General features: G+C 40.2%; 1 protein-coding gene across 2 annotated transcripts in view; it reads left to right on the top strand.

Moving 5' to 3' along the window:
- Positions 1–12,850, top strand: part of nkain2 (sodium/potassium transporting ATPase interacting 2) — a 93,414-nt gene that overhangs the window by 66,336 nt on the left and 14,228 nt on the right. For both annotated transcript variants that reach the window (XR_005204173.1, XM_037750935.1), the window contains exon 5: positions 7,980–8,040. Coding sequence is in view for 1 of the 2 variants with exons in the window: in XM_037750935.1 (XP_037606863.1) it covers positions 7,980–8,040 (61 nt within the window). In the remaining variant the exon portion in view is untranslated. The remainder of the gene's footprint in view (positions 1–7,979; positions 8,041–12,850) is intronic.

Below are 12,850 nucleotides of genomic sequence, written 5' to 3'. Positions count from 1 at the left end.
ACTGAGAGAATGGGCACAAATTACAACCACTTTAGACTGAATACTGAACAATATCAACACCCACAGTCAAGTGTGTTTGGCTCCAAATTGGCTCATATCCTTGACATATTTCTGGCGTAAAATCCAGAATGTTGAGATTGAGTTTTGTCGAAATGGCCCATAACCAACAGGCAGTATAAACTTTTAAGACAGTCGTGACCCTTTGCTCACCCTGCCCCCTTTCAAAGTAAACTTTTCAGATTACTTTGTGTACACCAAATATAGCCTATGCAGGATACAAACAGAACAAACAGGTGGCACTGCCAACACAGGTCCCTGCTATTAGGTCAACGAAGAGACATTGCTAAGAGTGTGCAGCCATTCTGCAGCTCTGTGAGGATGTGAGACAGCGGGGCTTAACGCTTACCAGTAGCCTTAAAGTGATACCGATACCAATAGAGTACTTCATTTGATATCAATATTCTGTTACTGTAATGCCTATTTCTCGCGTAAATGTTGAAAGGTTATTATGGACTTTTTGCCCAGTGATGCCAAAAATATACTGCCTAGTGCCACTTTAAGTCAAATAAATATCCTGACCAGATCATGGCGTTATATGAAAAGTGAAGGGGTCACGAAAGTGAATACAGTTTATCCTGAAGGGAACACGAATGTCTGTACCAAATGTTATGGCAAACCAATACTTGTTGAGATATTTCACCCCCCAAAAAACGAATGGCGCTAGAGGATGTTATTAGGATAAATCATTTGGGGACCATGACTGTCTTTAACAAAATCAAGGCAATCCATCCAAAAGTTGTTGAAAACATATTTCAGTCTTGACAAAATTTGCGGACTGACTGACAGACCAATATTGCCATCCCTGGAGCTATGCTAAAAAACACAGTAACAATGTTTTACACGTAATGATGTAGGAGCTATTACTTGAAAAATGCAACAATATATATATATATATTAAAAACAACAAGGACGACTGTGATTCACCAAAAAGTGACACCCATTTATAAAAGTTCATAGATATTCAGTGGACAGCCTTTGGACTGTCCACTCATAACGATCAAAGGACGTACTGTACTCTATGCTATTCACTCATTGAAATATTGTAATATTATTAAAGGTATTGAACAAAAATAACTGAAACAGTTTCTAGGTTTCCTTCTTCATCCTTGGAGAAATAATATGAGTCATTAGCATATGAATTGTTGTTTTCCCTTTCATTTTCGTTGACTGAATTGAATGTGACATTGCCGTCATTGACCACAGACAATGATGTCATGTTAGGGTCGAATTGTATTCATAGAAGCAGCACTGGGACAAGATTGGTTTTCATAGCAGTTGTTTTTCAAAGATCAGGCACGAGAAAGAACAATGCATGAGAATTGAATGTCAGTCAGCCAAAGCAAACGCTGTGCTCCGAAGCACTAATCCCATATTTACTGTATATGTTAAACCTCCCATTTTTTGGTTTGTTTTTTCAGATTAAGACAGGTAAGAACTTCCTAAATCATTTAAAGAAAAAGCTTGCAACAAGGGATGGTAAATGGCAGCTGCAAAATTGGAGAGTGGGCGATGTTGATACTGGATTTTACTTAATTTGTGATTCATTTGTTGTTGCTGTAAATTGCGTGCGGTTTTACACAATCATCAAACAGCACAAACAAATTAAGATGAAAGTGATTGGATGTAATTATTGATTGTAGCATTAAAGCATTTCAGTGCAGCTTTGTCTGGCTGACAAAATATTTCCCTCACAAACAATTCGCAGAGAGCCAAACATTAGTTTGAGTTTAAGTGGGCATCTACAGCACATAACGGATTTAATCCAATGAATGTGACACCTTCACCGCAGCACGATTTATCTGCGGTAGAAAGATGCCGCTGTAATGGATTCTCTCATTTGAGATGAATACATTTTCATAATAGAGTAATGCATCCAACACAAACGAGATGATCACACAGGCAGAAAAAAACAACTCTGCAGTTAAGATTCCTCATAAAACGGTGTGAAGGTTGTGGGTGTAAAGATGCAGGGAAAGGGAAAGAATTCATAATGGATCTAAATAACGCCATGATCTTCTGAAATGTTGGTCGTACATCAACCTGTGAGCTGATTCAGTTTTTACGAACCTTGAGGGGGGGATGATGCAGTGGCGTCAGCACTTTCCACTTCGATTGTTTTGGCAAAATGCAACCTCACCTTCCTCCTTGGTGGTGGAGGGCAAACTGCGTCACCGGGTGACTGACCTATAACTGCCTTCCCCATGGCATCTGTCCTTGCTTTTCTAAAAGGTCTCCTCCCACGATGCTTCCCCTGAATCTTTTTGGTCTCCAACTATGCAGAACACACTGTAGGTTTCCCCTTCCTCGTCGAACACCAGCTGTTTGACATTCAACTAATTTCTCCCCGAGCTCCTTTCAAAACTTCCAGGTGTTATCAGAATCTCTGCTAAGGGAGCATTTGGGAGTTGATTATCGTAGGCGTGAATGATGAGTCAGTTATCTTTTTTTAGTTTAATGACATTTCTTTGCCACATGGCAAATGTAGCCCTACACTTTTATGAGATTCTTGATCTTTTTGAGGCACTGATGATAAAGCATTCACTCTAATAAACTCAGTAAAGTCTAAATATCTTGATACTGATTGTCCATAGTTAATCGTGATTGATCGTAAATTAATCGCACATTTTTTTTATCTATTCAAAATGTACCTTAAAGGGAGATTTGTCAAGTATTAAATATTCTTATCAACATGGGAGTGGACAAATGTATGGATATACAGTATTTATTATTAGAAATCAATTAACAACACAAAACAATGACAGATATTGTCCAGAAACCCTCACAAGTACTGCATTTAGCATAAAACAATATGCTCGAATCATAGCATGGCAAACTCAAGCCCAACAGGCAACAACAGCTGTCAGTGTGTCAATGTGCTGACTTGACTATAACTTGTGAGTACCCATAGAACCCATTTTCATTCACATATCTGGAGGTCAGAGGTCAAGGGACCCCTTTGAAAATGGCTGTCAGTTTTTCCTTGCCAAAATAGGCTTCGTTTGGAGTGCCAAAAAGTTTCCAAAAAAGGAAAACCAATGCCCAATTTAAATCCCAATGTAATTATTACATGTATTTATTTGTTATTATTCAAAAGTACAAGTACCCGTTGTATATTATGATCTCATTTCAGTGCCTGAAGGATTCGGTTATCTATGATAAGTGCATGTGGCTCTAGTAATGCCAATACCTGTCTGTGGTTGGTTGGTCAGTCCACCACTTTGGTCCAGACTGAAATATCTCAACAACTATTGGACAGATTGCCAAGAAATTTGGTACACACATTCATGATCCCCAGATGATGGATCCTGATGACTTCGGTGATCTCCTGACTGTTCTTCTGGCGCCACCGTGAAGTTCGCATTTGTGGTTTTGAGCGAAATATCTTGACAACTGTTGGACGGCTTGCCATTAAATTTGGTTCACACATTTATGTCGCCCTCAGGATGAATGCTTAAGACTTAAGTGATGGTTCAACTTTCAATGTAGCGCCATCATTAGGTCAAAAATACCTGCAAATGTTAGCAAGCTAAACCAAGTTGGTAACAAAGAATTGAGAAGACATTGTGAAACTAGAGGCAGTGTAGGAAGCCCACTTTGAAGTCATTATCATTGCAAACATTTGCTCAGAACATTCTGTTCTGGCTCTGAAAGGGAAAAATGTTATAGTCAATTATTGTGGAAATGCAAGAACACGTTCACCTGACAGTTTATTACCCAAACCATTACTCTTCCCTGCCTTAAGATAATGCCACTAGGCTTTGCTGACTCATTGTTGCTTAACTAACTACAGTTTATCAAACAACAAACACCTGCTACACAGTATTTTTAATAAATGGGATAAAGACGGTCTCCCTGCCTCGTGGGATAGTGTGTGTCACCGTGCACATAAAACCCCATTAAAATGGCTTCTGCTCTGAATGAGGTACATGCCTCTGCGAGGTGAAGTGGTGAAGTTGTACAATTTATTGCTTGTCAGGCTGATCAGGGCAGAGATCCTGTCCATGCGTAAGTGGTGCTATTTCCATTTCCACTCGTCATAGCGAACACCCTTCAGTGTTGCTGCGGTAACCAGGTAACCCTAATCCACAGACAAAATGAAAAGAAGGAACCGGTGTCTGTCTGAGAAACCTGGGAGCAGCTCACTTTAGTTCAGTCCATCCAAATGCAGACAGAAGCTGCAAACCAGGGAAGAAATTTGTACAACGACAAAGAGGAGGACAGGGGAGTAGCTAAAATACTTTTTCTCATTTCTCATTTTATTCTCACCCACATGCACAAACTGTGGTCGGTCACCATAATAGTTTGAAACTAGAAAAAGAAGAATTTTTCTTCAGAAAAAAATTGCAACATTTTAGATAGTTGAAATACTGAAAGAAGTTGAAGTGGCATTCGAAATACAATTCACCCATCGCTAAGCCACTCCCCCCTGGGTTACTGTTGCTAGACCTGTCAAGATTTCGCACCCGGTATGTCAATGTGGCGTTTTCAACGATATCAGTGAGAGATATACAGTATAGGCTGATTTGTCGGCGGAGTATTATGAATGACAAGACCATTAAAATTAAGGAAAAAGCTTGCGGTCCAAATGCAAGCGTCTGACACCCCATGTCTTGACAACTCTTGTGAAGGACAAATCTATACAGGAACAACAATGTTCTTGCACAACAGGATAAGTCAATATAGTGCCTTTAAAGCTAAGTTTAGTTATGAGTCTCTGTAGCTTTCATTTTCTAATATAAAACTAAATTATCATGCTTTTCCATTTGTTTAAAACACCAGGATATTGCTAGCGCATGTGGGCTTGATCTCCTAAATTAATAATAATGAATATCCAACCGTCTTTTTTTGCCAACGTGCTAAGCTAGCTAATTTTCTTAGTGTCTTACCTTGGAGCAAACGAAGAGTTGTTGTTGATCTTCAATGGATTCAGCTGAGAGTGAGGTCTTCCACACTGTTTAATCCATATCCGACATCGCTCCTCTTGTGTTCTTGGCTTCGGAAAAGCAAAAAAATATATATACGACGTTCCCCTTTAAACTTTGAGGATATCTGCTGTTGGACTTGCAGGTTCCATACACGCCGTTCTAGGGAGGGGCTGAAAATGGAAGTGCCGAAAGAAGTTTAAGGTTAAGTGTAAGCACTGAATAAAGTTGAAGTGTTAATTCCATTGTACATGTTGAGTGAAGTGTCAGCTGAAGTGTAATCAGTGAAAGCGGATGAATTATCAGTTAAACAATAAGAGATGAAAGCAGTGGAAGTGTCAGTTTAAGAATGATTTTTGTTGTAACTATTTAAAAAAGGAAACTATGAATGCAATTGAAATTAATTAATACAGATAATATTTTACATTATATATATAATACTAATTAAGTAATCAATTAATTCTCAGAGATTTCTTTTTCCCAAACACACAACCCATTGTAATATTTTCACTTCCCCATCGTAGCTTTCACATTTCACTTTCTGTCAATATAATAATCTGAATGCTGTGAGCTTCACTGCATGAGTCACTGTGAGTAAAATATTGTAGACTAGAAAATAAATCATTAAAGTTACATTCAAGGTCGGTGTACAGCGTTGTGGGCTGAGAGATGTGGATGGTTGTTTGGTTGTTTTCGATCTTAATCTTAGTCATAACAACATCTCTTGTAGGAGATTTTATTGTGTACTTTAGATATAACATTTTATGGGAGAACTTTTTAGCCCAGCAAAATGATAGAAATTTAAGTGTTCAGGGCTCACGAACAGCAGGATAGTCTGAATATAACTGCAGGCACCAAACCCACTCAGACCCAGAACTCGACAATAAACAAGATAAGACGCACTCACGTCACAACCCCATAGCTAATATTGGCACCCCCCCGACTATCTTATTTGGGTTCCTTCACAGATCAAATCAGACTTATTGTAAACAGGATATTATGTTTACATGCAGCAACACCAAAACAGAATACTTGAGTATCCAGAATATTAACAGGATATTGATGTGCAGAGCATCGCGCCCTGTCACAGCTGATCAAATGTTCTCTATTGCAGGGCGGCACGGCTCTCTGCACTCTGTTCAGCGGTACTAACAAAACTGCACCCAAAAGTCATTTTCGGAGGCAATGAGCCTACAGAAGACAGAACGGGCTCCGGTTCAGCTTTTACTGCAAAAACTCCCCAAACTCCTCAAAGTCTTTTAAACATAATTTTGACTTTGTGGCATTAAAAGTGTCCTTTAAGTGAATACTGACAGTGAATCATTTTAGCTGGAGTGACAGTGGACAGGAGAGGCAAGTCTGTGGAGTTGAGGTCATCTTTCAAAATAAAAGTATTCTGCTGTCAATGGCGGTGACAACTGAGAATTTGCAGTAAAGTTTATTAGCGGTTAATTTTCGAGGCATTTCCAATACATAAAGCCTCCTATGTTATCCAGATTGATTTTCTCATCACCGTTGATCCCCCACGCTGATACTACAGCATTGTCTACTTCCGGTGTTTTCCCTCAGCTTTCAGTAAATCCATCCCCTACTGAGCAAAACACTATGTTTCTATGACTCATGTACTTGTCAGAGAGAGAAGTAAGGAGGGGGAAATAAAGAAAAGGAAGGAAAGAAATGGAGATAATGGAGGAAGAGAGAGAGGAGCAGATGCAGGAAGGAAATAGCAAAGAGAGGGAGAAAGTATGAGAAAAGGAGGGAGGAGAGAGGTGCTTTGGGAGCTGAACATTATTTAGCTTAAATGAGGTCAAGACCTTGAGATACACTCTGAATCTCAAATGTCGTTGCTCACATTTGCGCTGTGTATTTTCGTGCTTGTGTGTGTGTGTGTGTTTGCTGGCATGTGTCCATGTAGTCAATAGAATACCAAACCAGGTCAATGTCATTTTTTCTTACACTTAAATCCTCCTTTGAACCTCTTTATTCAGGGTTATAACGCCTCATACAAACACATATACATCCATCACTGCCTGCCCGCGTCTTCCTCTTCTTTCTCCCTGTCCTCCTCCATCGTTGGCGGGGTAATAAGGTCACTTAAAAGCCGACCTTACATTGACTGCACCTTCCTGCGTCTTCACTCCAATCAGCCACCTCCTACCGGTCGCCTTGGAAACAGACAGCCAATGGAAGAGCAGATCAGAGAGCAAAGGTGTTCTGCTAGTGTGGACTGCTATATCACTGTCTAAACACTACACTACACACACACACACACACACACAGACGTGTTTAATGCCATCTTTTTTTTTGTAGCAATTGCATCATACACACACATCACTGCAGCCGCCTTTTATTGCTCAATCTGCAGTCGTTATTGTTTTCAGCTTTGTGAATGGCTTCAAGACCATGAGAGAGAACAACGTGAGCTGCGTTTAGTTACAAGCCCGGCACAACAAAGGCCTGTCAGAGTGGGCGGCGGCAGGCGGTGAGGTTTTCATTCTGACAATAGCAACCAATACGGAACTATCTACCTTGACATCGCAACACCGAAGCAATACGGGGGAGCTGAAAATTCAATTTCAGTGATCACAATCTCACTAATGTTTAGCCACAGCGCCATAATGGAGACATTGTGACAATTCTTTTTTTTATATATATATATATATATAGTTGTATGTTTTGAGGATGTGTATTAAAATAGTGTCAATACAGCTGGGAAACCATGACAATTTAAGCTAACCTTGAGGTTGTCATTGGAGATACCAGACAGTCACCCTGTGTGTATGTGTGTGTGTGTGTCCATTGATTCAAGTGCTCTATTTTGAAGCAAAATACCACAGAGCTGTTCTGCTCCACTTACACCAACACCTGTTTCCCCTCTCTGTTCCAGCAATTTGTTCAGTGTGCATGCTTTCTCTGTTATCTATCTGTATGTGTCTGTCTGTCTGTCTTACCCAGAAGAATAATATAATGTGTCTGCTGCTTTCTTTGTCTCTATAGTTGATGGGGTTTATCTACGCCTGCTATGTGGTCAAGCTCATCTCAGAAGAAGAGGATAGCTGTAAGTGCACACTCACACACATGCATGTACACACACATATTTTCAAGCATCAAAAGCTAAAAAATGTGACATATGTATTCATCCTGCATTAAAGGTCACTGTTTCTCAATCTATTAAGTTTCCGCGCCATTGTTGCCATGCCTTTCCATTGTATCCGGGCACTGCAATTTACAGCGATAACGGAGGCATCTTTACTATCAAAGTTCTTGGTAATTTTTGACACAATGCGTCCTTGATTTCAGACTGAGTTAGAAAAAAGATGCCGTCTCATTTCCAGTCGCTAGGGATGGGTATCATTAGGATTTTATCGATACTACTACTCTTATCGATACTCCTTATTGGTTCGATACGCTTGTCATTTATTTTTCATTCCTAAATAATTGCTTTTTATGTTTTCGGGTTTCTGTCCGTCCATCCCGTCCATTAATGTGACATGATATCTCAGGTACGCCTGTATATATATATAGGTAATATCCACTTGGATTCAAGGATGAAGTGATTAGAATTTGGTGGTCAACGGTCACTGTGACATCACAACACACATTTTTGGCCATAACTAAAGAATTCATATGCTAATTATGACAATTTCACGCAAATGTCTAACAGAATAAAATGATGAAGTGATTTTGGACAGACATGGATGTAAACTGCAACTTGACTGGTTGGCAGAGGCATACATGTTTTAGCTTGTTTGTAACAATTCGCTATTAGCCGAGCTAACGCGCTGTGCTTGTGTAAAACATAGCGTCGGTGGATGAGAGACTGCGGACAGAGCAGATTGAAATATCACTTTTCTACATATTTACATCATGTTAAGGCTTGTTGAACAGGTGTATTGATTAAGTATTGTTATTTTTACGACACAGACAGCAGAGGAGATGCGGCAGCGTCATAATAAATTACACCAAAACTTTAAAAAGTACAGATAAAAGAACCTATAATGTTGGAGCTTATCAATTCTCAGGTATTTAATAATTCAACAAATCCCAGCATCCTCACTAGATGATGCAGAAGACATGGAAAAAAAGAAACAAAAATGTGCCATCATTGCCGTGTAGAGCTAGTTAGTCCCACTTTTGTGAGTATGTTAAGGAAAAATGTTAAATCAGACTAGTATTTCAGACCGTTAGATGAGCTATCATGAACTGTGCTTTTTTTAACGTGTAACCTGTAACCTCACAAAATGGCGTAGTATGAAGTACTTCTTCGCCTTGGAAGTAACACAGGGTTAAGTTACTCCTGTGGGTAGTAAGCGAGTTGGCAGGATACGCTAACATGTGCAGCTCAGCAGACCAAACACACTGTTAAATCCATTCCTTATACCTTTGCTCTTGTGTTTTTTTAGTTTTGGAAAGGTCAAAAAAATGCATCACCTGCCCAACTCTTTAAATGTCAAGTATCGCTCTTACTACAGCCCCATGCACGCTGCTTCGATATGTTTGGAAAGCTTGACATAACCTGCTGTGCTTGGTTGCTAAGCTATGATTGGATCATTTTCATGATTGGTCAATTTGGAATATATTTGGTAGAGTAGGTCCAGGTGGTTTTCGTTTAGTCAGACTTGTGAAGTAAATTCAATCTGTTCCTCTGTTTTCTCTTCATCCCCATTTCCTGGCGTGTCTTCTTGTTTACTATATCCGTAACTAAACAGCAGGTTTAAATGAAGCCATCTTGGACCGAGGGCCTTTATTGACACAATTCAAAGTGAAACCTGTAGCCTCCAGCTTTTGCAGCCAGGCTCATTCGTTTACAGCGACACAGAGAAAGAGACGAGAGAGAGTGTGTGTGTGTGTGTGAAGGATGAGGAGTTTCATGCTCGATCAAAGTTCCCTTTCATACGTCTCTCCCACGTCGGCCTACCCACCACTTCACCAAGCAACAGTCGAAAAGGATAAGGAGGGAAAGACCAACACCGCATGTTCACCCATCCATTCATACACCATTTCTCTTTATTCAGTCTTTTATCAATGCATCAATTCATCAATACAACCACGTTGATTGGGAAGTCTACAGTAAAAGGCCACATGGACCGCCATTTAGACAGTCTAAATGAATTGCATTTGAAGCATAATACCGGTAATAGATGAGGGAAATGAGGCAAATCAACAAGTTGATTCTGCGATTGTTGTATTTTGAATGCAGCGCCTGCCTGTGAGCATTAACTTAAATGAGCCCATTTACCTGAGGCCGTCAGTTTAGTTATTCCATTAAAGTAGACGCAGCTGCGGGAGGATCAATACACAAGCATGTCTTATTCAACACTGATTTGAGGGTGGTGTTTGCTATCACATAAATATTGATAGGTGATAAATGCAGACTGGATCAGAAGAAATAGTTGAAGCGCTGAGAGTAGACAAGTTTTTCTGTTTTTCTTGTCCAAAGCAGATCGGGGATTGAAATTATTTCCATTTGTTACAAAACTGTAGGTCAGCACCCGGACACCAAGTCTCTAAAGGTGCTTCATGTGACAACACGACCTCTGTGTTCCATGAGGTCACAGATAAATATTAAATCATCTCATTGTTAAAGTTAAAAAAACAGTTAGAAGTGATGTAACACTGTATTTATCTCACTTTTATGGAGTATAATTGAGTATCAGGGGCTATTTTGAGCTGAGAGTTTTTTTTAACACTGCATTTTAATAAGCTTTGTGATGACAGGAAACCTGAAATGCCACTTGTTCCGTGTCTAAATAATTAATGTCTAACAGTTATTATTTGGCCTCTGCTTAACTGTTATATTTTGGCCCTTGGCTCTCGAGGCTGTTTTGCACCCTGAGAGAGAGCTTGTTAGAACTAAACAACAAATTCAGATGAGACAGAGCTAGAGGAGTATGCTGCGTATCCATGTGAGAGTTCATGTGCTCTGTGACCTAAAATGTTGCTTGTTAAATCATTCTTATCTTCACTGTAAAAACTGAAATCTTAGGCAGAAACTTAAAATTGCAACAGTCTTTGAACTAACTCCAGTTTAAAGCCATCTCTGATGGTCCACATGGGGCGTTTTTTATCGCGAGGGATTGCCTCACTTGCCAACATTGGACGCTTGATTAGCTACCAATTGACACTGGACAGCAGATTGGATGAACGTTTCTCTCGTGGGCTGCTGCAGCTTTCAAACCGGAACCAACAGGGCAGCTCATTTGGAAACTTTCTTCTCTTATATCTTATATGAAAATAGTTTACCAAAATGTGTGTCTTTATTTTAGATCGACAACGTTTAGTTGAAAAGTTTCTAGAGAATTTCCAGAGGCGGCGAGTCACGCCGGACGCCCCTGATTTGCATAAAGTAGCCTAGACCGCAACTTTATGCAAATGAGGAGCGGCCAACATGACGCCCCATCTCTCGAATCGCGCTGCCAGAATGCATTGCACGGCTGCTTACATAGACAATGAATGGGAAGCGTGGAAAGGACGGAGCCTGTGGACATGTACCATGAGTCACATGACGATGGCCGACTGTGGCTCAGGGGTTAGAGCGGGTCGTCCTTGGTTGGCGGTTAGATCCTCGGCTCCTCCTGCTTGCATGACAGCAGTCCACTGCTCCTAGATGCTTAGGATGTATATAATAAAGTTTTTTAAGTTACTTCCATAGCTTATGTTGCATTACAAGCATACTTATTTTACAAAGTTAACCACGTGTTACAACGTTAAACGCGTCTGTTACACAACATTGACCACGCTCGAACCTTCTGCGTCAAGATACTACGCAAAAAGCCGGTGGCTTCTGCCCAAGCCAGCAGCAAAATATGACAAGTAGATCACGTTGTTTGCTTAAAGGCCATGAAAACCTATTTTATCAGCTCCTTACTATGAGGGACGGAGTCCAACAAAACACACTATTTTCTACAAAAGTTAGAACAGTTTTGGTTGTTTCACATGAAAGATTTTTGTATTTTTGTTTTCTAGACATAATGACAGTTGTTTGGTTGTTTGCTGCATGTTGCCAGCACTGTCAATCTAATCTGATCGAACCACATCGACACAGTCCCAATGAAGCACGTTAGCTGAGTTTTTGAGTGTTAAGCCCTCAATAAATAATACACCAGAATATTCTTCCCAAACTTTAACCTTAAATCTTATTTACTCATGAATATTTAATGTTATAAAGAAACACACAACAAAGGTTTGAGGAGGTTTAACAAATTCAGACCGATTTCAACCATCATGCATCATCACCTAACCATCTATTCTTCCGTTTGGTAAGCTGCTTGTGCTGTTAAAAAGTGTTTTGGGAACTGGAGCCTAGCATGCATTGGGCAAGGACAGGTCGCCAGTCTATCACAGGGATAACACATGTAGACAAACACATTCACACTCACTTTCACACCTAAAGACAATTTAGAGCTTCCAGTTCACCTCAATTTTAAATCTTTGGACTCTGGGTGGAAACAAAAGCAGGCAGAGATGGGGAAAGCATGCAAACTGCACACCAATGGGCGATAACACTGAAAGCAACACAAGTGATTTTCACACTACTTCTCAAGGGACAAATGTTATCAGACGGACTCAGGATTCAAATTGAGGTTTCAGGCCACTATTAAGCCTTAATGAATATGTACGCAGCGGCGGCGTCATGTCACATACATCATTTTCATGTGACGAGCAGATAATTTTCTCCAGAATGATTTTTTGGGGATTCATTCTAATCTCCGTGTTGCCGAGCCGTGAGTCCCGAATGTGGCTGTGGAAAAGCGCTGCGCGTTAATGCAGTCTGGGAGACTAAACAATAATCAGGGAGCTTTGTAGGGAAATGTGCCTTGGGTGAAGAAGCTAATACTCACTGAGGACCAATGAAGAGTTTGAGTTGC

This window comes from Sebastes umbrosus, chromosome 18, assembly GCF_015220745.1.
Source record: "Sebastes umbrosus isolate fSebUmb1 chromosome 18, fSebUmb1.pri, whole genome shotgun sequence".
NCBI lineage: Eukaryota > Metazoa > Chordata > Actinopteri > Perciformes > Sebastidae > Sebastes > Sebastes umbrosus.
The sequence above is the reverse complement of the archived record's forward strand: the minus strand, read 5'-3'. Positions and strand labels throughout refer to the sequence as shown.